The 24736-nt window shown below is 46.9% G+C and overlaps 1 protein-coding gene across 5 annotated transcripts in view; it reads right to left on the bottom strand.

Annotated features, from left to right (window-relative positions):
• The window catches only part of HK1 (hexokinase 1), a 120317-nt gene that overhangs the window by 24066 nt on the left and 71515 nt on the right, over positions 1–24736 (bottom strand). For all 5 annotated transcript variants that reach the window (XM_077894801.1, XM_077894803.1, XM_077894802.1 and 2 more), the window contains 6 exons: positions 24418–24580; positions 11926–12074; positions 6926–7045; positions 4256–4351; positions 3612–3711; positions 3313–3496 (listed from right to left, as the gene is read on the bottom strand). In XM_077894801.1, coding sequence (XP_077750927.1) covers positions 3313–3496; positions 3612–3711; positions 4256–4351; positions 6926–7045; positions 11926–12074; positions 24418–24580 — 812 coding nt within the window. The remainder of the gene's footprint in view (positions 1–3312; positions 3497–3611; positions 3712–4255; positions 4352–6925; positions 7046–11925; positions 12075–24417; positions 24581–24736) is intronic.

Below are 24736 nucleotides of genomic sequence, written 5' to 3'. Positions count from 1 at the left end.
GAATCACACGGGGCAATGGGATTCAAAATTCTAGACATGACACAGAAAAAAGAAGATCAAGAAGTCCAAGGAGCAGGACGGGAGGAGAAAGAGAATGAAAAATGAAAGAAGGCTGGGCCAAAATCTATAGCAGGAGACAGGTATGTGGCCAGAATTTCAAAGGCCTAGAGTAGAAGGATAGTAGAGAGGATGTTGAATACCTGATCCCTTTTAGAGAGAGAACTTCTAACTCTGGGGCAAGGTTGGGGTTGCTGAATACTCAGAGCTGTCCCCTGCTGTCCTGAAAGCAGCAACCACCAATGAAGGCAGGAACCACCGAGCTAGCATGCTCATACCCTTCCTGGCAACTGCATATAGTCAGAACTCGGTGAATGTAAACTTCAGACAAAATGAATGAGTGGGTGTGTAGTGGTCTAGAGCCCTTTTGGGTACCGAGGACCTTTGCACAAATCCCACACACTGTAATCACCTGGGGAGCTCTTAGGCTCCTGAGGACAGGTCCCAGCCCAGGTCAATTGAGTCAGAATTGGGAAGGACATGGGTAGGGTGAGGGATGCCTCAGCTGCAGTCTGTTTTTAAAAGGCCTTTATGTTGGGATCCCTGGGTGGCGCAGCGGTTTAGCGCCTGCCTTTGGCCCAGGGCATGATCCTGGAGACCCGGGATCGAATCGCACGTCGGGCTCCCGGTGCATGGAGCCTGCTTCTCCCTCTGCCTGTGTCTCTGCCTCTCTCTCCCTCTCTGTGTGACTATCATAAATAAATAAAAAATAAAAGGCCTTTATGTAATTCTGATATGCAATCAGGGATGTAAAACCAATCCTCCAGACAATTCTTGATAAATGTCCATAAATGATCAGAGAGGACTCTGAGACATTCTAGAAGCTTACTCTAAAAACTCAAACTTTCAAATGGGGCAGAAAAACCTAAACCTAAACCAGATCAAAGCTCAACAAAGAGTCTTGGGTCAGCTTGTCCTATCCCAGTGCCTTAATTTCCCCACCAGTCAAATGGAGCTCACATACCCACACCACAAACAAGGACAAAATGGCTTTGAAGAATTTGTCATTGCACAGAAGACATAGGGAATCCCCAAAAACTTCAGCAAGGAGCCTAGGAGAATAGCAAAAATCCACTTTGGCATAAAAAACTCTGGCCAATAGCCAATTTCTAGGCATGTGTGATGCAACCCAAGGATTTGTCACATCTTCAGCATTGTTCTTAACAAGACCTGACCTCTGGTAATCAGTACACAGGGAAACATACTGGAGAAGATGGACTTCACCCCACCCCTCACTCTTTCACCCATTCACCTATTTATTTACCCACCCATTTCCCAGCCATCCAGTCACCACCTCCCATATCTACCAGTCATCCATCCACTCATCCCCCCCATCCTTCATCTAGCCATCACCATCCATCTATCCACCTCCTCGTCCCCATCCACTATCCATCCATCCATTCATATCTATCCATGCATCCATCCAGCCACCATTCCAGAAATATTTATTGCAAAGCATCGGCAAGCCTAATTCACAGTTCAGCCTGGGAATACAGTTTGGCCCCTTAAAAAATTCAGAAATACTTCAAAATGGATGGCAGAAAAATCCAGGTTTTCACCCAAGCCACAGCAGATATTCACACTGGGGTTAAGGATAGGATACAGACAAGTGCCTGGGTCACATCTGCTCAGTTACCCCAGGTAACTGCCCTGCTCTGGGGGAGGGGCACCTCCTGATTAAGTGATTGACAGTAATTCCAGGTACATCATCTCTTATCTGACACCTCTAGGGCCACAAATGCTTGGGAATGTGGAAATGTGAGGAGTTTAGGGGTGCAATATGATGAATATGCACATTTTATAGAATATCCCCAGAGGTACCTGAGACAGTAATTGTAATTACCAAGCACATCCACAGCTCTCCAGTGAACCATACAAGTAGGTACAGTGAATAGTTTCATGTCAGAAGGGATTAGGTAAATGGATTGGGAGGAGAAAAAAAAAACCTTTGGCTGTCAGAGCTTTGGAACTGGCACCCTTATCACAAGTCGGTACCCCAGTCTCAGGAAGCAAAGTGGATGTTCAACTCTGGCATTCTCTTAATGAAAAACCCAGTTATCCATCACCACCATTCCCAGTGGAGGGAGGCTGGCCATTGATGCGATTCCATTAACTTGGGTGGAAAACCCAATCATCCAGCCTGGGGTATGGAGATCTGTGGGTGATGGGTTTCAAAATGACAAAGGAACTCCCTTTTCTCTCTGGCACAAAGTAAGGACTAGTAAGCCAACAGGGTCAATGGACATCTCTCAGCACACTGACAGCATCCAACCCCAGGAAAAGGCTGTTGGGATGGCGATCAGAAGGAGCTAGCAGCACGCTGGCATCACAGAGAAATAGGAGCACACACTTCAGGAACTAAGTCACTCAAATCAAGAGATGCCCACACTGCCCTGAATAATGTCACTCATACCTCCGGACCCAGGAGCTCTCCACGGCCAAAAATAAGCTGCCCAACAAGTCTGATGCTCTTTATCAACTCTCATCCATCCAGTATACACGGCATGGAAGAAGGGTCTCCATTCCCTGGCTTCCAAAGGACTCAAATGGTTTGCCCCCGCTCCTCTGTATGATGGGCATGTACCTATGGGACACAGCTCCCCAACTAGCTCTCAAGGGCTGGACAGGAAGGGGCTAGTCTGTGTCCTCGGAGCCTAGCACAGAGCCCTCAGGACACTCACTCTACCTGCTTAGGAGATGCCACGTTTCCTGCGTGGCCTCGCTCGCCCTGAGCGGCAACACCAGTGACTACAGCGCGCACAAGTGTTTTTAAGCCTTAGCTGTGTGTGTATTAATGCTTCTGTGCTCTTCATCTTCAAAATTTTTCACAAGGACACAATTATAGCGTAATTCGACAAGAAAATCATTTAAAACATGCTTTTAAAGCTGTAGATGCAGGGCACCTGGGTGGCTCGGTCAGTTAAGTGTCTGCATTCAGCTCAGGTCAGGCTCCCTGCTCAGTGGGGAGTCTGCTTCTCCCTCTCCCTCTGCTGCTCCCCCTGCTTGTGCATGCATCCTCGCTCTCTCTAGCTCTCTCTTTCTGCGTCAAATAAATACATAAATAATCTTTAAAAAAATTTAAAGCTGCAGACACCATGGCTGCGTATCTATCCAAAGGAGGGATGGATCACGCAAATCTGATGGGTTTCTCACTTTGTGGTCACTTGCCTTTCTGCCCCTTTCATCTGAACCCTACAGCTTTCACTTATATCCCCAAAGTCAGGCCCACGACCAGTCAGAAAAGGTGGGACTCACAGCTGCTTCCCAGGGTTGAGAGAGCCCCGGTCTATCTCCCGGTCGAACTCGGTGCGGATGTCTTCCAGGGACCCGTCGTCCCCGAAGGCCCCCCACTCCGTGTTGATACACATCCTCCCCTCATCGCCTTCCACCAGGTCAATGTGCCTCAGTTCCTCCATGTAGCATGCATTAGTGCCAGTGCCTTGGAGAGAGAAACCAGATCAGAAGCCATGACCACACAAAACCCTGAGAGGAGGCTGCCCATGCTTTCTGGAAACACTGGCTGAGGGGCGGACATGAGGAAGGGGTGACATTACCAATGATGAGGCCGACCTCACACTGCTGGTCATCATAGCCACAGGTCATCATGGTCCCCACTGTGTCATTCACCACAGCCACTATGTTGGCGTCGTAGTCCTGGGGACACGGAAGGGGTGTCACTGTCCACTCTCACATGAGAGCACAGGTCACCCGCCTGCGAGAGAGCACAGCCAGCGCGGCTCCAGTGGGCTGTGCTGCTCTCATCACTGCTGGCACTCACATCCGCCCGATTAGGGCGCGGTGATGACATTATGGAAACTGCACGGTCACCTTCATTACCTGGCTTAAGATGCTTTTCAGAGTGGATTTCCCACCCAGAGCCACGGCCCTCTGGAAAGCACGCACTCCATCCCTGTGATCCAGCCGTGCGGGCTGCGCCTGTCAGAGGAGGCGGCCCCTGCCCGAGGGCTTGGCCGGTGGGGGGAGCACCTCACACAGCCCTGCTTCAAACCACCCTGACCTCCTGGTCTGTGGACCCTCTCTGTTCATCCGTCCAGGTCTTCCAGACACCCCATGTGATGGCCCAGGCCATGCAGCACTGTCCCCAGGAAGGGCCCCATCTGTTTCAGACCCCAGCCTTCTCCCCACAACCTCCACCTCCATGTGACCCAGACAGGCGGCCCCTAGAGAGAGAAGTTACCCCGCGCTTCTTGATGGCTTTGTTAAGCAGCTTCACCACATCCATCCCCTCCACTCCACTTGCTTTAAATTTCTTTGTCCAGGTGATCAGGATGCCCTGTAAAGGAGAGCAGATGGGGGATGGACGAGCACTGTAGGAGCCCCAGGTCACTGGGTAGGCGGGGCGGGGGGGAGGCTCCTCAAGGGCCAGGGACAATGCAGAGGCCCAGAGAGGACAAGCAGCTTGCTCCAGATTGCACCAGGTAACCACAGACCCTGTCCCATCTCCTACTCATCCATCTGTATGAGGGACTTCTCTGGGGGCTGCCATGGAAAAAACCCCACAGCTCACACTAGAATACAGTAAGTGTCTGGCCAGGAGAGGAGTGTCACAGGGCACGCAAATCTAACTGGATGTCAACTGCACTTTTCTCTTAAAAAGAGACAAAGAGAAATCTCATCATTACCTGATCACCCCTCCCCACTGGCAATCTAGATCCCAGCTTCCACGGCCCCAGGGAAAGGAAATCAGAGCCAAATGGGGAAGAGAAGCAAAATACCAATGAAATTCTTGGCTACTGAACTTAAAGCCAGGTCCTAGAGACTTAAGGATAATACTGACTAAATATGATTTATGCCTCTTCCCCAAACTTGGAGTTTAAACCCCATCTATAAGCAGCAACTCCACTATTTATACAATATGACCCATTTCTGTTTCTTTATTAGAAAAGAAACATCAAAAAGGATAGGCAGCCAGTGGTAACTCACTGGGGAATGGGGAAGGGTAGGAATTTTACTTTTTTGCTTTACATCTTTGTGTTATTTGTATAAACAGCTTTACATGTTGCTTTTTTTTTTAAGATACTAAAAAAAAAATAGTTGTTACACTTAACTGTTTCTGTCTGAATGGAGAAAGTTGCCACACATGCAGCAGGGTTGGGACGAGCTGATGCTCGGGCCCCATAGGCCTCTGGGAATGCCACAGGGATGGGGCGTTTGCCCACATATGGCTGCCCCAGCTCCTGGTGAAAGCCACCCGGCCCGTTAGATGCACAGCAGGGTGAGTGCTTGTACCAATTCCAGAAACTCCTGGACACTGTTTTCTTCCCGTCAACCCTAACCCCCCAAAAGCCTCTGAGAGTATGCTGTAGAAAGAATGTTGGGGTGGAAATCAGGAGACCAGTCCTGTCCTCACACCTCTGCCCATTTCCTTGTGGGAAGCTCTGCAAATTCCTGAGGGTCATTTTGCTCATTTGTGGAATAGGCAGCTAGTCTAGATATGGACAATCTTCAAGATTCCAGGCAGCCTTGAAGAGTGGGCATAGGCCTCCCCACCATGAGCAATTAGTCTGTGGTCCACTAGTTTCCTAGGCCGGGCCACATTTGGTGTCCCAATGCCAGATACCAGAGCATCTGGACTGGCCACAGCAGTCCTGATGGAGACAAGGGGACAGTAGTGTCTCAGAGGTCTTTAATGCGGGGAAAGAGGGAGGAATGGGTGATGGGAGTGCCTGGGATTCCGGTCCTAGCTCTGCCCTGCCATTAATAAGCCCTGTGACCTTGGGAGGTCTGGTTCTCCATCTGGGGAATAAGGGACTTGACCTACTGAGCTCTCAAGCCCCTCCTAGCTCTCACATGACGTGATTACACAAATGATACAGATGAAAGGGCTCCAGGGGCAAGAAGCTGTGCCTGGGACAGGGGGCTCACCCTACTGACAAAGAGGTACAGGGAAGCTGCCCAGAAGTACACAGGGTGCTGTGTCTACCAACGTTACCATCCTGCAGAAAGCAGACTGGTGTCAAGCATAGCACTGGAACCAAAGTGCCCAGAGCTAAACTGGGCTCTGCTGCTCCCTGGCTGGGTGGTCTTGGATAGGTTCCTAACCCCTGCCAGCCTCAGTGTCCTCCTCTGTAAAGTGGGAATCATGAGCACTTCACTCACGGGTGTGTCTGAAGATAACGTGTTAGCTGGGAAGCGTGCATGAGAGCAGAGCCTGGCACCTGATGGACCCTCCGTAATGTTAACTCTCAGGATTCCTGTTATGAGGAGTTTGTTCACAGGTCGCTGTGTGTGCATGGTCTGCCTATCCATGTAGAAAAGACACGAGGCTGCATCTATGTACTCTGTCTCCCTGCGATATGCTGAGGTACAATGGAGCCACAGAGTATGTCTGAGTCACTCCTTGCTAAGCAGGTGAATGAATGAACAATGACCACCAACAAGGTGGGTGCAATGATCCCTGTGGCTGAAGATGCTCGCTGGCAGAAGCTGTGGAGGGACAGCCCTGGCACCTGAGGCAAGGGGTCTTGCCCAGATTCTCCACCCCCAGGATGGCCCCCAGGCAAACACCACACTGTACAACCCTGACAAAAGCCTCGCCAGCCTCTCTCCTCTGTCACCAAGCCTACAGGCTCTTCCCTCACTAGCTTATGTTTCATGGATGTCTCTACCTACGCAAGGGCCACAAATACCATGATTCACCTCCAGAAATATGGAAATCATTAGGTAACTGAAAAGATAAACACGCTATTTTTTTAACCCCACATTGATTCCTACAAATGTTTTTTTTTTTTTTTTAAATACAACATAGGCAGGCCATCAAGCTGGTGAGCAAAGGGGAAAAAAGGGGCTCATCAACCTCCCCACGCTGGGGCTTCTGTGGGGCCCGCCAATCCCAGCATGTGCTTACCTCGTCTATCTTGGACTGCCGACAAGGGAAAGAAAATGTGAATCCCACTGGTAATTTCTTGTCCTTGATTTTTTTTTTCTCCATGAAGTCCCCCAGGCACTCGGCGACATGATCAAAAAGCTGGAAGAAACATGAGAGAGCTGTCAGCAGGGAGAGAGGGGAGCTGGCATTTGGGGTGGGGGGGATGTAAACAATTCCCTCTGCACACACTGAGAAGAGTGGGGCCACGCTGGCTGCCCATACCCGTGGCCCATTCCCGTGGCCCTGCTGGGAAAGCCACGCTGAGTGGGAATGCTAGAGAAACAGTCCCTTAAAAAGAGCCTCCCTGTGGACCAGCACAGCAAAGCCCTCGATCAGAACTGGCCTATCAGTAGTCACTAATACGTCTGAGTGCTGAGGAAATTTCAAAATAATAGAAAATCCCCTCACCCCCTCCTAACACACAGGCAATGAGTGGGTCTCTATCAGCAACCCTGGCCCCTTCTTTTATGTCTCCATCTCTATCTACCTCAGTCTGTGCAAATTCCAAACACTCTATGGGCAGTTCCAGAGGCTCTAGTCTACTTGTGTGATTTCACAATCTTTAACCTAACTTCTTTTTACTTTTTACAGAAGTCTGATACACACACATGGAAAAGAGCACACATCCTAAGCACAGAGCTGCCCACTTGTGTCATCAGGACCCAGGTCAAGAAACACAACTCTGTCGGGCAGCCCAGGTGGCTCAATGGTTTAGCGCCACCTTTGGCCCAGGGCATGCGTGATCCTGGAGACCCAGGATCAAGTCCCACTTCAGGCTCCCTGCATGGAGCCTGCTTCTCCCTCGGCCTGTGTCTTTGCCTCTCTCTCTCTCTCTCTCTCTCTCTCTCTCTCTGTCTCTCTCTCTCTCTGTGTGTGTGTCTCTCATGAATAAATAAATAAAATCTTTAAAAAAAAAAAAAGAAAAGAAACACAACTCCATCAGCGCCCAGACACATCCCTCGACTCACTGCCACCACCTAACCCCACAAGGGCAGTTGGCAGCTGCTCTGACTTCCAGCACTCTGGATTCTTTCTGCTGTCTGTCTGCTACATATAAATGCAAGGAGGGTGCACTCTTTGGTGTCCGCTTTCTTTCACTCAACATTACGTATGGGAAGAGTCACCCACATTGTCACGTGCCTCTGTAGACTATTCCTTCTAATTGCTGCATAGTAGTCTGTGGTATGCATACACTGCAGTTTATTCAGTGTATTTTAGTTTAAGCTTGCCTGCTCCATGACACATTGCCTGGGATAGGCATACACATCTTAGGATCCACTGGAAAGAGCACAGGACACTGTTCCCATAGCCTCTGCACAAATACTGTCAATGAGGGAAGGCTCATCCCCTCTAAGGCAACCTTTTTGGATCTCTCTAATATCTCCCCTCATCTCTAAAACGTACCTACAATTGAATATAATGTTTTATATGTGTTCTGAACACAGGAGAGCTTAGTTGAACTAAGGAATCTCTCTTTTCCTTAGCTCTATACCCCTATTAATGTAATCAAAGCATATATATGTTTTTTGGCAACCATGCCGCAGTCTCAGTAACCCAATCTTTTTCACATGGCTATCATAACACTAGACCTCCCCTATGTATGGGATTTGCACAGCTACAGAGCTTCTAGAAAGCCAGAAGAAGGCAGCATTGGCAGGGCCAACCACATGGTCACAGGAAGCAACCCCAGCCCATGTTCCCAGACAAGGCTACTTCCTGAAAGCTTTCCTTGCAGGGATATCCTCAAGAGGGGCCAAAAGTCACTATTCCTTTCCCCAACTTTACCCAGATATTCCTGACCCAGCTCTAAAATCTGACCCGCCTGCCAGAGTAAAGGAAAACCTGCCGACTTTGACTAAAAGCCTCTGTCCCTGACTCACTATTGCTCGGACGATGGCTGCAGCCAGTGACTCCGACTCAAGAGACACATGACCACCTTCCCTGGAGAAGCTGGGCTAAGCTTCCCACGACCCACATTTCTAAGTAATATAAATCCATTACTAAGTCCGTCAGCGAGCCCCGCGTCATCTGCTGTCACAAGCCCCTGGCCCCCCTGTGGCCCTCAGGAAAGATGGCCAGCCAGCTGAAGGGAGGCTGGAGGGAAGGCTACAGGCAGGAAGTAGCAGGGAGAAGGCCAGCTGTAGAAATGGATTCCCATGGAAGAGGTGCTCTAAGGGCTCCCAGATCCAAACCAAACACCTCAGCCCAGCAGTGCTGTTAAGAAGGAAATGCTCATGGCCCAGGAGCTCCCAGCCTGTTTCAAGAGACAGGAAGCTACCACCAAGCTAACCCAAGTCTGGGACCCATCAGGAAGGGAAGTTACCCAGATCCACAGGGCTCAAGATTCTTGTATCTAAAAAGCATTTTTTTCCCTCTAACAACATAATCATTATTTTAAAAATCCCCACACAGATTCCATTTCTCCGACTAAAAAGGATAAAAATGACTACAACAAAAACTTACATATTTATGATTCAAAATTTCCCAAACTAAAGATATGATTTTTAAGAAGGTTGCATTCATGCTTCCAAGAGTATTGTTAAACCTTAAGCTGAGCTGAACCTTTTGGGATACTTGTGTGTGTGTGCGTGCGTGCGTGTGTGTGTGTGTAGAGGGGTAGAAAAAAAGATAAAGCAAATAGTTAAGAATTGGGGAATCTGGATGAGGGTATCTACCGGAGCTCTTTCTGTTTATCTTGAAATTTTTCTGTAAGTTTAATATTACTCCAAATAAAAGGTTTAAAAATCTATCTAAAATTCCTGCATATTAGAGAAGATGAAATCACAACCCCATGAATTCAGGACTGTTCCATAGACTGTGAGTCTGAGCTTGCTTCATGAGCACAATGGGGCCCTTAGCCTCCTACAATATTCTACGGGCTGATAAGAAAAATGGTCCGCTGATACTTATTTTTAATCTCAAACCAAAGTTCTGAAAGAGGGTTCCCTGTTTCATCCCTATTTTCAACTGCCAACCCTCTTCCTCATCCCCTGGACTCTCCTCCTTGCCCACAGCCCTCACACTTCCTGACCATCAAGAAATTTTAAAAACAATAAAGACAAGCCCCAGGCTCAGAGTGTTCCACGTTGCTGAAACTGCAACATCTGGAACCAGACTACCTGGGTGCAAATCCCAGCTCTATCACTTATGAGCTGTGACCCAAGGGGCTGGTTACTTAAAATCTGAGCCTCAGGTTTCTCATCTATAAAATGGGAATGATGATGAAATGAGTTAATTCATTCAAAGTGCTGACACCAGTGACCTGTACGTAACAAGCACTATGGAAGTACTGCTGTAATAATAAATACACCATCATTACCATCATTATCATCACCCTCATCACCTTTTTTGTTTTTGTTTTGCAGACTGCTTGAAATGAGTAGAGGCAGAAACATGGCAAGAAACAGTGATCCTAGAGCTAAGAAGATGAGGACAGAGGCTGGGAGAGATGAGGTCCTGGGGGCGCAGTAAGAAAGAAGTCACTGTGGCAGTGGATATATAGCCAAGTGTGCACCTGTTGGGGGGTACTCCCTTAATTTACAAACCCTGCTCCTCAAAGATCAAGCCAAAGCACACATGAATGTCTCAGCCATGGGGGAAGAGTCCTGATGGTGAAGGCAGCAGAGGTGGCTAAACCCAAGGACTTGTCGCTCACAGTGAAGGTCAGTACTTATTGTCAAATGAAAGGAGCAGGATGCCAACTCGAGGCTGCTGGCCACTTGCAGGAAGGATAAAGCAGCAACCACTGAGCAGGATTAGGAGACCTCACAGCTGGTTGTCCTCATGCACTCATAGGAAGGATGAGCCAGTTGCTGCAGCCCAACAGTGAAGGGATAAGCAAGGGAACCTGCAGGCAGGGCCATCCAATGAGTGATACACTCACTTCATTGGCTGCCTGTTCTGATGACAGTGTCTTCTTCCATGCTCCGTGGGACACAGTCAGAAAAGCCCTAAGCCCAAACCTAGACTAGGATTAGCCCTTTTCTCTCCGCAAAAAAAAAAAAAAAAAAAAAAAAAAAAGCCCAAAACCAAAAATCGGCAGAAAGCTTGCTCCAGGCCCCACCGACAGTAATTTAGAAACAAAGTGGAGTCAAGAGGAGAAGGCTCCTGGGTCTCATCTCATAGTCCAGCTCAGAACAAATGAGTTTTCTGGAGAACTTAGTCACGAACCTTGACATGAACACACCCTTCCTAAAACAAATATTTGGCAAGCAATGAATACATATCCTGGGCAGTGGCCATGACTCAGGAGGCGAGCTACAGACCACAGGAGCCTGAACATCTCCAGGAGACTAGGCAGAGCAGCTCCCACACCCAATGGGCTAACAGGACACAGAGTGACAGACACAGAGTGTCCACAGGGTCCTTAGTGAGCTAGGGCCCCACCATTCACCACAGCCAGCCACAGGACAAGAGGCCTTCTGATCACATCCACAACCCCTTGGCCAGCTAGGGAAGGCAGTCCTTCCACGGGCACCCATGAAGGGGAGGGGCCTCAGGTATCCAATGTGAGGGAAGGGGGTGATGACAGTTTGTACCCAGGACTCTCAGGAGACCATTAAATCAGGTAGCCAGGAGCCCTTGACTATCCCTGGGACCATGAGCTCAAGTTCCTACTGCCCTACCAGGTGACAGCCATGCCCTGGGCCCTAGGTGAGCGAGGTGGAGTGGCCAATGACTTGAAGGAAAGAGCGTTTTCACCCAAGGACTCTGCTAAACCTCTGCTAGGGAGCCAAACCCAGGATCCCAAGGGAATGAATATATTTACCCCCACAGCTGCCAGGACCCCTCTTTATACACTCCCGTCCACCAATTTCCCCAGAGAGTGGGCTCTCCTTAGATGGTCACACCCTTCCACCAGGAGCCCCCCTCCACATGAATCTTTGAGGACTCCTCTCATGGGTTCAGCCATCAGTGCTTGGTCTAGTTCCCAAACGTCTGAACCCACTGGGGCTGATCAGAAGGGAGAGGGGACCCACCTGGCTTCCACTGCCGTGCACGATATTCTCCGGGGTGTCGTAAATCTCGGACTCCATGTGAACATTCTGGTTTTGCTCATGATTCACTTGCACCCTCAGAATTCGAAAAGAAGACCCGCCAAGATCCAGGGCAATGAAATCTCCCTTTTCTGTTTAGGGAGACAACAGGTATCACATCAGCTTCGTATGTTACAGGAAGGCGTCATGCTTTGCTTGCTTCTTGACAGGTCTGGCTGGCCTGCCTCCTCCCATGTAAACCTCATCCAACACTGCTCTGTCTGGAAAATGGGCCAGGGAAACCCTCCCAGCCTGGCATGCAGCAGGCCGGCTCCAAGCAGGGGAACGAGAGACCCAAACTCCACACAAAGCCCCACCTACACTTTCTCTAATTCCCTATCCTTTCCCCCAAACAGCATTGTTATCCATAAAATAAAAACAGGTATTTCAACTCAGAGTAAATCCCACGTCTGAGGTCTCTTCCCTGCCTTGAGTTCCTGTCATCTCAGGGAGTCTACACCCCGACTTATTCCCCAGGAGATTTTTTTTTAAATCATGGTATCATATATATAACATAAAATTAACTACTATAACCATCTTTAGGTGGTGTTATGTACAATGTTGTGCAACCATCACCCACCATCCATCTCCAAAGCTTTTCATCAGCCCTTACAGGGTAACAAAACTTAAGAACCATCAGACAGTCACTCCTCACTCCTCCTCCCCTAGTCCCTGGTCACTGCCACTCTGCTTGCTATCACTACAGATTTGCCTAGTCTGGATAGTTCACAGACATGGAATCACACAATACTTGGCCTTTTGCGTCTGGCTTATTTTACTTTGCATAATGTCTCAAAGTTCATGCTGTAGCATGTGTCAGAATTTCACTGCTTTCTGAGGCTGGCTGATAGTCCATTGTATACAGTTACCACACTGCCTATCTACTCACCTGTCGGTGGACACCTGTGTTGTTTCTAAACAGGGAATGTTTTTAACAGAAATCCCTCTTAGTCACGTAAGAGGAACCGGCCTGATATGGTTACATCCCTTGGGCCCAATGTCTACACTAACTAGGGTGGGGCTGAGTGGGACAAAGATAATGGGATTGTATGTCGAGGCTACCAGACAAGCAGCAAGGGAGGCGGCCGTGGGAAGATCCCAAACCATCAAGCCACCATCTAACCATTCTTTACCTTGTTTCTCATTAGTAATTGTTACACATGCTTCTAAAAACTCAGTTAGGGCAGCCCCGGTGGCGTAGCGGTTTAGCGCCGCCTGCAGCCCACGGCGTGATCCTGGAGACCCAGGATCGAGTCCCACGTCAGGCCTCCTGCATGGAGTCTGCTTCTCCCTCTGCCTGTGTCTCTGTTCCCCGCCCCCGAATAAATAAATAAATCTTTAAAAAAAATAAATAAAACTTAAAAAAATAAAAATAAAAATAATTTTAAAAAAAACTCAGTTAAAATCTGTTAATTTTACTGCCAAGGGACATGCCCAACTGTCCCAATGTGTATCACGCCAGGGGTGACAGCCACTCTTGCCATCCCAAGCCCCAGTCATCCCCTAGGTCCTCAATCCTACAGCAGTATAGATACAAGTCTGCTTGGGATCTCATTTTCCTAGGGAAGCATCTTTAATATTCTATTTTTAGGTAACGGTATTGTTGAGATATAAATCACCAGACAACTCACCCATTTAAAGTGTGCAATTCGATGGTTTTTAGTATATTCAGTTATGCCACCATTGCCACAAACCAGTTTCAGAATGCTTTCATCACCTCAGAAAGAAACCCTGAACTGTTTAACTATCACCCTCTCAATCAAGTACCCGCTTGCTCCACTGCCCCTAAGCAACCATTAATCTACTCTGTCTCCAAAGATTCACCCATTCTGGACAGTTCATATGAATGGAATCATAAAGCATGAGACCTCTTGTGACCAGCTTCTTGTTGTACCATGTGTCAGTACTCCATTTCTTTATAGTCAAATAATCCATTATATTGATGTACCTCATTTCATTGACCCATTTGTCTGTGGGTGGATATCTGGGTGGTTTCTACCTTTTAGTTATCATGAATACCACTGCTATGAATATTTCTGCATAAATCTTGTGCAGCTGTTTTTATTCCCCTTGGGTATATACCTAGAAGTAGAACGCTCTGTCAACTGGTAATTCACGTTGAACTTTTTGAGGAACTGATACTAGTTTTTGAGGAGCTGCCCCATTGTCCAGCCCACCAGTGATATATAAAGGTTCCAACTTCTCCAATCCTCAATATTTATCATCTTACTTATTTTCATTTACACTTCTCTAGCTAATGACAATGAGTACCTTTACATGTGCTTCTTGGCCATTTTTTACCTCCCTTGGAGAAATGTCCCCTCAGATTCCCCAGCTTGTTTTAAAAATTAGATTGTCTTTTTGAGTGTTGAATTTTAAGATTTCTTCATGTTCTAGACATAAGTCTCTATCAGATATATGATCTGCAAATATTTTCTCTCATTCTGTGGGTTGTCTTCTCCCTTTCTTGATGGTGACTTACAAAGCATAAAAGTTTTTCACTTTGATGAAGTACAACCAATCTATTGTTTTCTTTTGTTGTTTGTGCCTTTGGAGCCCTATCTTAGAAGCTGTTGCCAAATCCAGGGTCACAGAGATTCACACCTATGTTTCCTGCTAAGAGTTTTATAGTTTTAGTTCTTACATGTAGGTATTTGATCCATTTTAAGTTGATTTTTCTTTATGGTGTGAGGTAGGGGTCCAACCTAGTTCTTTTACATATGGATATCCAGTTATCCCAGCACCATTTGCTGAAAAGACTGTTCTTTCCTTCACTGAACAGTCTTTGCACCTTTGTCAAAAATCAAGCGACCATGCACGTATGGGTTTCTGAACTCCGAATTCTTTTTTCCTCAATGTTGATATAGAACTGATATCCTGAACTCTCAGTTCTGATCCACTGATCTATTATCCTTATATCAGCACCACAGTGTCTTGATTAATGTTGCTTTGTAGTAAAATCTGAAACCAGGAAGTGAGAATCCTCCAGCTTTGTTCTTCTTTTTCAAGATTGTTTTGGCTATTCTGGGTCTCGTTCTTTTTTTTTTTTTTTTTAAGGTAATGGATGGTTAGTAAAAAAAAAAAAAAAAGCTTCTCTTTTTTATAAAGTACACATATCTTTGATTCTACCAACTTGTAATCTCTGACATACTGCCCTATTTCTAGAACTTAGGATGGTGTTTGATATACAGTAAGAGCTCAACAAATACTTGAACTCATGAGGGTGGTAAAGGACTCAATGAAGGAACCGAAGATTCTCACAGCAGATTTTCACTATTATTATCCTCTCTCTCAAGTTCCTTGGGAGAAAAACCACAGCCTAGGCTTATGTGCATCTACACATGGCACCCAGAAGAACTCAGTAAATACTCGATGGCTGCTTGATCACAGGAGTTGGTGGCCTAATCATTCACTCATTCAAGGTAGTCCTGCTTATTGTCATTAAGCACAAAGCAGTGCTGCTGCTGCTGGTTGACTGATTTTTTAAATAACAGCTTTATCAAGAAATTATTCATGTATTATACAATTCATCCCCATTTATTTTTTTAAGGTTATTTTCATTTCAGTTCATTACAATTCATCCATTTTAAAGTGTAGAATTCAGTGTTGTTTTTCTTTTTTAGGATATTTACAGAGTTGTGCAACCATCACCACTACCTAATTTTAGAACACTTTCAGCATCCTGAAAAGAAACTCCATACCCACTTCCCGGCAACCCCTCTTATCCACCAACCACCACAAACTTACTGTCTATCTCTACAGATGTTCCTACTCTGGACGTTTCATATCAATGGACTCACACAGTAGGTGGGCTATTGCAGATCGCTTCTTTCATCTACTATACCTGAAGTTTTCAAGGTGAATCTATGTTGTGGCACATATTAGCATCTCAGCCCTTTCTATGACCAAATTATATTCTATTCCATGAATATGCCACATGATGCCACTGGTTTTAAAGTGCTTCTATGGTCCAAAGGAAACAGACCCAGGGAGAATGCTGGGAAGCAGGTGTCACAAATTTGTAGGAAATTCTGCCCCTGACTGTGTGGTTTGTTCAAATCAGTTCAGAGGATTTTTTTGGTATGGGGCGCTTTCTTAAAGATTTTATTTTTAAGGGATGCCTGAGTGGCTCAGTGGTTGAGTGTCTGCCTTCAGCTCAGGGCGTGATTCTAGAGTCCTAGGATCGAGTCCCACATCGGGCTCCCCGCACAGAGCCTGCTTTTCTTTCTGCCTATGTCTCTTCCTCTCTCTCTCTCTGTGTCTCTCATGAATAAATAAATAAAATCTTAAAAAAAAAAAAAGATTTCATTTTTAAGTAATCTCTACTACCGAGCATGGGGCTCAAACAAACCCAAGATCAAGAATCCATGTTCAACTACTGACTGAGCCAGCCAGCCAGCCACCCCAGTTTTCTTAGAGTTCCCATCAGAACCCTAATCTCCATGGTGCTTACTGCTACCCAGTTAAAAAACTGAATCTGGTATGAGGGAGGTGGCATCCTCTCAGGAGGAAGAATTACTTAGAAATCAAAAGTACTTTTCTTTTTAAAGATTTTATTATTTATTTGAGAGAGAGAACACGAGTAGACCTAAGGGCAGAGGGAAAGGGAGAAGTAGACTCCCTGCTGAGCAGGGAGCCCGACATGGGGCTCAATTCCAGGACCTCAAGATCATGACCTGAGCAGAAGACAGATGCTCAACCAACTGAGCCACCTAGGAGCCCCTGAAACTCACTTTATTTTACCACCAACTAACTTTCACTGAGCCTCCGTGCACTCTGTATGAATGGAATCACAGTTGATAAGTGCTTCATACACATCATTTTATTTTTAACACTCTCAACCTTATGCAGTAGGTACTGTTGTGATCCCCATTTTGCAGGTAAACAAGTGAAGGATGGGAGGGGTTAGGTGACTAGCCCAAGCATACAACCTCAGTGGCAGAGCCTGAGTGTGAATCCAAAGCTCAAACTCAAACTGCCTGCAGAACAGACCTCGTGAACGAGGGTCCCCAAGGGTAGCAGTGGAGTGAGACTTTAGTGCAACCAGAATGGCAGGCTTTCATTCCGGGGTTCCTCAATACCCACCCATGACTCTTTGCAGCTCTTGGCTTTGTTCTGCTTTGTTCTCCAGTGAAGACAATGAAAACTCAATAGGGCAAACAATTCTAAGCCACTTGTGAGTATTAACAGGCACCAAAGCAAATACCGTGCTAGCATGAAATTATGGGTACTTTTTGTTTTGTTTTGATGTCTTTACTTAATTAACTTTTTACTGTTTTAATGTCTAAATAAACATTTATTTTTTTTCATGCTTTACACCAACTTTACATCATAACTTAAAAACACACACACACACACAAAATGACCAATTTGTCAGTTGCCAGCCTGGTCAGAAATCTCATTTTCCGCTCAGTGGTTGAGCGTCTGCCCTCAGCCCAGGACCTGATCCTGGACACCCAGGATCAAGTCCCACATCGGGCTCCCTGCATGGAGCCTGCTTCTCCCTCTGCCTGTGTCTCTGCCTCTCTCTGTCTCTCTCTGTCTCTCTCTCTCTGTCTCTCATGAATAAATAAATAAAATCTCTAGAAAAAAAAAGAAGTCTCATTTTCAGTTGAATCAAAGGTCTAAGTGAAAGAAGGTTCTTGAGCTCAAATTCCAGGCATCTGCAGGGAAGCTGCTGTGTATTGGTGTCAGCACTGACACAGATCAAGTGAAAGCCTTCAGCCTCTGAGGCAGGAGGGGAGTCAGGTCACAGGCAGCACCTCTGCAGGACTCAGGCCTAAAATTTTTCAAGCAGCAGAAGTGAAAGTGACCTCAGCTGCTAATAATGGGAGGAATCTGGCCTTAGGATACATGGGGCCGGCCTCATTTCTGCAACTCTACAAAGGCCCATGCCCCATCCGGGCCTCCCACTGCAGCCTGTCCACTCCAGCTCTCCACTGCTCCTTCCTTCAACAAGTTTAGGGTCCCAAGAAGTTAGGGTCAGAAACGGCAACCAGAAAGGGTGACTTTGGGATGTCAGGACAACACTAAATACTGGACATTCCCTATACCTGCAGGTGGGAGTCAACAGATTTGAGGGGTGCCTGTCCCAGAAGGCAGTTTATAACGAGTCACTGTCAAGCCCAGTGCAGTTCCCAAACCTACCCTGAGCAGTGACCCTGGTTCCAGGGTGTGTTTGAGATTGCTAAAGGAAATGGCAGCTGGCACCTCTTTCTGTAAATCACATTTGCAGCTCAGGAGACATGGGACAAATACCAACTCCTTCTTGGTTTATGGATAAGGAGGCTCCAGCCAATCTAGCTGAATGACTTGCTCGTGGTTATACCTTTGGCACAGCCAGAGCCCCTCTCTTTTCTTAGTGGCTCACATACTTGCAAATATCGTGATGCGCATTCTCTTCTGTGTGTATGTATGTGCCTTATCTTCCCCAGTTGGATGACAAGCAACTTGAAAGTGACTGCTTACTTCCTTCTCCTCATGCTAAGTCTTGCACACAGCAGGGAATCGGTGTTTACTGCTCGTTCAAGAGAACTGTCCGGGTCAAATGCCTGTCCGTCTAGTACTATTCTCTGCCCAGCAGAAGTCACTGAGGAATGACTTCTGGTAGAGCAAAAAGATTTCCAGTAAACCTTGCTGGCTGTCTAGCATCTCTTTAGATAACTATCCTCCCCATTTTTCATCTCAGGTCATGGGTAAACTGTCGCTCTAGCGCGACCAATGTGGGACCCAGGTGCATGATCCAGGAGCATCCAGAGTCACCTATCCTGGCCATCACAACTGGTTCAGGATGGGCACATGACCCAAGTCAGCCAATCATCACCCCCTCCAACACCATCACTGGGATCACTAGCACGGAGGCGGGGGCAGGGAGGGCAGACCTTTGTCACCATATGGAAGACGTGGCCTTTGAATGCAGCCAACACACAGACTACAAGAATAAGAGATGGGTGAGTCCCAGGATACAGAAGCCAACTTACAACTAGATTTCCCAGTTATATGAACCTAAAATTTTACTTTTTGCTTACACAAATTTGAGTTAGATTTCTTTCAACTATAGCCAGAAGGCTCCTAAATTCAATATTCTTTATTAGGGAAGGAAGCCCCCATTACCTACTTGCCCTCCATAACAAAGTGCGTCTATTTTATCTCTGGTTGGTTCACCAGTTAGAGCCATGGTGTCCCGTCACCCCATTGCAGAGGCACCAGAGCCACAGCCGTCTGTGGGCTCCTCCACATTTTGTGGGGTATTAGGGTGGGAGTGAGACAGCCTGCACTTGCTTTTCCCTTTTTTCTGCCTCCTTCTCCTGTGACATCACAGAGATGCCAGTGAATTCTGAAAAATTCTCAATCATTTTTCCCCAGGGCTAGACCTACATGTTTAGGCCTGATGTTGGGCATCCTCTGACTGGCTGTATCAGCCGGGAAGGGCCTTCCCAAAGAATTCTTACAAAGTTAGCTATTAGATGACACTAGTGTTAAGGAGAAGAAGGACCCACTGTAACTCTCACGGTGGTCTGCACTTTCCAAAGCACTTTCATTTGATCTTCTTGCAGCCTTGTGAGGCAGAGAAAGTAGGGTTGAGAATCCATTTTACAGATGAGGAAATGGAGACATATGGAGTTAAGTGACACCACCAAGGTCAGTCAAGTAAGAAGCAGCTGAGCCAGAGATTAATCCAGTGTTCTGTGTTTGGGTTTTTTTCCCCTCTTTTTAATGTCAAGTTCAGCCTCTTTTTTTATAGCATTGGGCTTCCCTCCAACTACCTCTTCAAATCTTTGGCCTCAACCTTCCTTCCTGCTCCTGCTGTCTCCTACTTGCAACTTCCCACATTTCCCATTTCTACCGAAGCCAGGAGAACCACTCTTCCAGAGAAGGCTCATTAAGCAAAACACCTGAAGGGCCCCTGGCAACTCTCCACTTTATGATGACTGCCATTATTCACAGCAAATAATGGAAAACAAACACAGGGACAGATGTCTTTCTTAAGTCCAGGTCGGCACTAGATGGAACACAGGGCAAACAGAAACCCCGCCTTCAGGAAATGCCTACCTTTGCCCTGCTCAATGAATTGATTTTGTGCATGAGATACAAAGGCTTTCCTTCCATGTCTGCAAACCAGCTACTTGATGACAGTTCTACACCTTCATCAAAAACCCAACAAGAGAGGAAAAAATAAAACAAGACGAAATAAGAAAAGGAGACAAACCTTAAGAGACTCTTAATCATAGGAAACACACTGAGGGTCGCAGGAGGGGTGGGGGTTGGGGGGACAGGGTAACTATGTGATGGGTATTAAAGGAGGGCACATGATGTAATGAGCATTGGGTGTTCTATGTAACTGATGAATCACTGAACTCTCTCTCTGAAACTAATAATATACTATAGGTTAATTAAATGAATTTTTTTTAAAAAAATTTTAAAGGGAAAAAAAACCCAACCAGAACAAGAGACATGCAGATTTCATAGATGGAAAGAATTTTTGAGATAATCCAATCATCTTCCCAGATAAGGATACAGAGAAAGATAAGAGATCAGCCCAAATGCTATGGGAAAAGGCAGAATTTCTTTCCTTTGAAAATAACACTATGTATATTTGAGGTCCCCAAAATGAACTGAACATACCACAAATCAAATATTTTCCAACTTTTCCTATGGGTAAGGTGCATGCTCAGAACCATGGGGCAGAAACAGTGAGATATTCATTTCAATTTACCCTCAAAACCCTTGCAATCTAATTTGTATTTCCAATTCCCTTACTGATAAATGAGAAGAAGAGAAAAAAGGGGAGGTTGCACAAACAAGATGCAGAGTGAGCCAGGTCTTCTGTGGGAAGCCAGATGCAGATGACCAGCTATCCCTGGAGATGGGCAGCTCTGAAAGGGGACCTTCTATTTAGCCAAGTCACCAAAGTAAAAAGGCTTTGATATCTTCCTTCTTTTATTTATTATTCATACCTTTCCTACTCCAAAAAGGATATGCAGCAGCTAAAAGCCACTTTAGGGTTTTTTAAAAAAAATTAATGTATAGATTACCGAAGAACAATTAAAGAAAAATTGTTGCCCATAAAAAATGTCCAAAGAGAGGGGGAAAAATAATAAAAATGTACTGATACACTTCCAAAAAATCAGTAGAGTTTCAAAACTCTTGAGTCCGGCCCCCCGGGTCAAGGTCAGCAGGAAAGGAAAGGTTTGTTTCTCCCTCTAACTCCGAAATCACATGGCCCTTAACTTAACAGCAATCATCCCTCCACCAAGCTAAGTCCAAAGAGCTGAGTCCTGAGTCCAACGTATCCCTCAGTGGTTTGGGATTACCACTAATTCTGTCACTGACTAATTATACAGTTAAAGCAGTGATTAACATTTAAAAAGGGAACAGCACCACAGTTTACCAGGCCTGAATTCTGACTACTCCAGGGGACCTCGCAGTTCTCCACTAATAAAGGAGTGCAGGGGACCTGAAGTTGGAGGCACTCCTGTCACGACCGGCCGACAGGGCAGGGGGTGGACTGGGGTCAGGGATGTGAAGCCTTGGCATCAATGTCAATGCCTGCACGGGACTGTAGGGTCCATTCCAAATGGAGTGTGGGTGCCAGGGCACATGAACTGAGCCCAGCCATGAATATTAGGAACAGTTATAGGGAGCAAGCCTATAGGGTGTGTTAGGGTTGCACTGTGTCCCCCAAAAAGATATACTGAAGTCCTCACCCTTGGGACCAGTAAACCTGACCTTATTTGGAAACAAGGTCTTTGCAGATGTAATCAGGTTAAGATGAGCCCTTAGTGTGGGGCCGAATCTGATTAGGTCCCTGCAAGAGGGAAATGCCCTATAATGACAAAAGCAGAGACTGGAGACATGCAGCTGGCAAGCCAAGCAGCACCAAGGGCTGCCCACCACCACCGGAAGCCAGGAAAGACACGGGCAGGGCTGGGTGCCAAGTGCAAATGGGCAGACCCCGGCACCGCACAGGAAGGGGGTCCCTCAACTTCTGGGCTTTGGTTCCATCTCCTCATCTTCCTTCTGTTCACACCACTCTGTGCTCCTCAGAGGCCCTAAATATTTGGCTGTATCCATACTGGAGAGAATAGAGAGGCTCAAAAGGAGGCGTGGGGCCCAGGCTGCTGGCTCTCGTTCCACCAACCCCAGGACAGCATTCCCCGGCATGGCATGTTAGTCACCACAGATGTCATCACTCTGAAGACACCAAGGATCGTCGGACACATCATTATTTTACATACCTCAGAGAAAGAACGAACGCTGCCTGCTACAATTTTGAGATGCAATGATAGCACGATGCATTGCTGATTTCAGAGACATTCAAACTAAAAAGTGTCTCAAAATGGATGAAGTAGGTAAGAAAAGATCAAAGGTCAGGGGAAAAGGCAGGTAAGCCAGGTTAAACGATTTCTTTTCTGCAGGACAGCTCAGTGCCTAGATAGAGTGTCTTGGCATCTGTTGTGAATGTCTGGGAGAGGGCTGCAGTGTGTTTTTCTCCAGTGAGTCTAAATTCTGAGCCTTATTTTGAAAAGGAGCTGAGAGGGGTAAATGGCTAGATTACTGACATAGTAACATCACACTTAGAGAGCCTCAACTCTGCAAATGGTTTCTGAAAGAGTAAAGGAGAGCACCCCCTGCTAACATATGGTCCTGGCGTGACATATGGTCCTTGGACACATTAGCCCTGGGCCAGTCACACAGGATCAGGTGCCCCGCGGGCATCAGGTATCCCTCTGAGCTCTCCCAAGCAAAGCCAGAGCAGGGGCCCTCCGAGGGCCGCCCACACCCACATTACCGCCCATTCCTCCTCTTTTAGCTGGAAGCAGGCCCAGCCATGCCTCTCTGACAGAACTCTGCTAATCCTGGAGAGGCTCAATGCTCCTGGATGTGGGTGCTATCCAGAGCTGGGAGAAAGCAGGAGTGAACCACAAAGCCAGAGATATCAGGACAAAACCCAGGACATACCACCATCCCATCACTCTGATGACCAGAATTAGTCATTATTAAAAAGTTAAAACTGCTGGTAACCAGCACCTCAAAGAAAACAAAAGGGTGGAGGTGGAATAGGTTTCCAATAGCCAATGTCCACATGATACAAACCACACGTGTGTGGCCAACAGAGCCAACAGAGCCAATGCCCTTTGTTAGCACCCAAATCTCACTGGGGACTCCTAAAGAGCACTGTAGGTCCAGCAGGCCTTTCCCACCATGGCCAGTCTCTCTCCAACAAGCTGTGCCCTTACCCATCCTTTGTGAACACCAACAGTTTTCCTGACATCCATTTTGCAGGCTGTGTACCAGATGCTCCAAATCGAGGCTTGAAACAAGCCTCCAGAGCAGGGAAGAAACAGCAGACATGTATGAGGGCCATCCTCTCAGGGTGTGGACTCCCAGCCTCTAGAGAAACTGGACTTCCCCATAATCTCTCTCCTTCTCGCACACGCAGCAGATGAACCCCAGTCTAGAGCACAGAACACCCCTCCAAGCAGGATTCCTGGAAGTGTGCCAAGCTGGGGCTGGTACAGCAACTGCCCCCAAAAACTACTAGCTGCGGGTCAGCCCGACAGAATGGCCTCCACGGAGTGTGCTGAGCTGTGTCCTCTCAGCCTCCACTCTGCCAAGTGCAGGAGCTCAGCCCACTCCTCTGGGGAAGGGGTACTGACACTCCATGGGGAGCCCCCAACTCCCCTTTGTGGAGCATGAGCTACACAGATGCATGCTGACAAGAGATTTTTTTTTCTCCATTTCAACCTCCCCTCACCATTCCTCTGCTTTAGGGGCTACTTTCATTTAGCATCTGTAAAATTTTTTTACATGGGAACTTGAATCTCCCCTCTGAGTCCAATATCTAGCTGGCCACTGGGATTGCTACTTATCTGAAGGGAGGTCTTAGTGTCCTTGATGAAGAGATTTTCCTAAAATGAACTCTTCATTTGTTCTGGAGCCTTTCACGTTCTAGAGACATAAGGGCAACCCACACGGCATCTGTAAGGGCCATACACACTCCCTTTCTTATCATTAACCACTAGACAGTCAGTCCAATGAGAGCAGAATAGCCTTGTCCAACCAAAGTATCTCTAGTGCCTGGCACACATTAGATGGATGGATGGATGGATGAAGGATGGATGGGTGGGTGGGTGGATGGAAGGATGAAGGATGGATGGGTGGGTGGGTGGATGGAAGGATGAAGGATGGATGGGTGGGTGGGTGGATGGAAGGATGAAGGATGGATGGACGGATGGATGGATGGATAAAGGATGGATGGGTGGGTGGGTGGATGGATGGATAAAGGATGGATGGGTGGGTGAGTGGATGGATGGATGGATGGATGGATGAGTGGAGGAGTTAAGGAATAAATGAACAAATGAAAGAAAGTTGGAAGGACATTTTCACAAAGAATTCAGCTCTCAGAGCCCAATCTCTGGGTGAGAGACTCACCTGAACCATCAGGAATGGACCTTACAAATGTTGGCAACATCTTGACTGTGGCTGTTGGATTAAAATCTCGGGAGAGGCCATTCTTCATCTCCTTCTTGAAACGAGTCATGATGTCTATCAGAGTTTCATCGGAGAGCCGCATGGCATAGAGATACTTGTCAATCTAGGGTAAGGATAAGAAGGAAAGAGAGTGAGGCCAAGCCTGAAGAAGGTCGTTTCAGCTTGAGTCTAGCCGGGGAGGGACAGGACAGGGTGAGGTACCCGCCTGTCTAGGACAGTCCAGCTCCCACAAACTCCGATACACCACATGATGGGCAGT

The sequence above is a fragment of the Canis aureus genome, chromosome 4 (assembly GCF_053574225.1).
Source record: "Canis aureus isolate CA01 chromosome 4, VMU_Caureus_v.1.0, whole genome shotgun sequence".
Taxonomy (NCBI): Eukaryota; Metazoa; Chordata; class Mammalia; order Carnivora; family Canidae; genus Canis; species Canis aureus.
The sequence above is the reverse complement of the archived record's forward strand: the minus strand, read 5'-3'. Positions and strand labels throughout refer to the sequence as shown.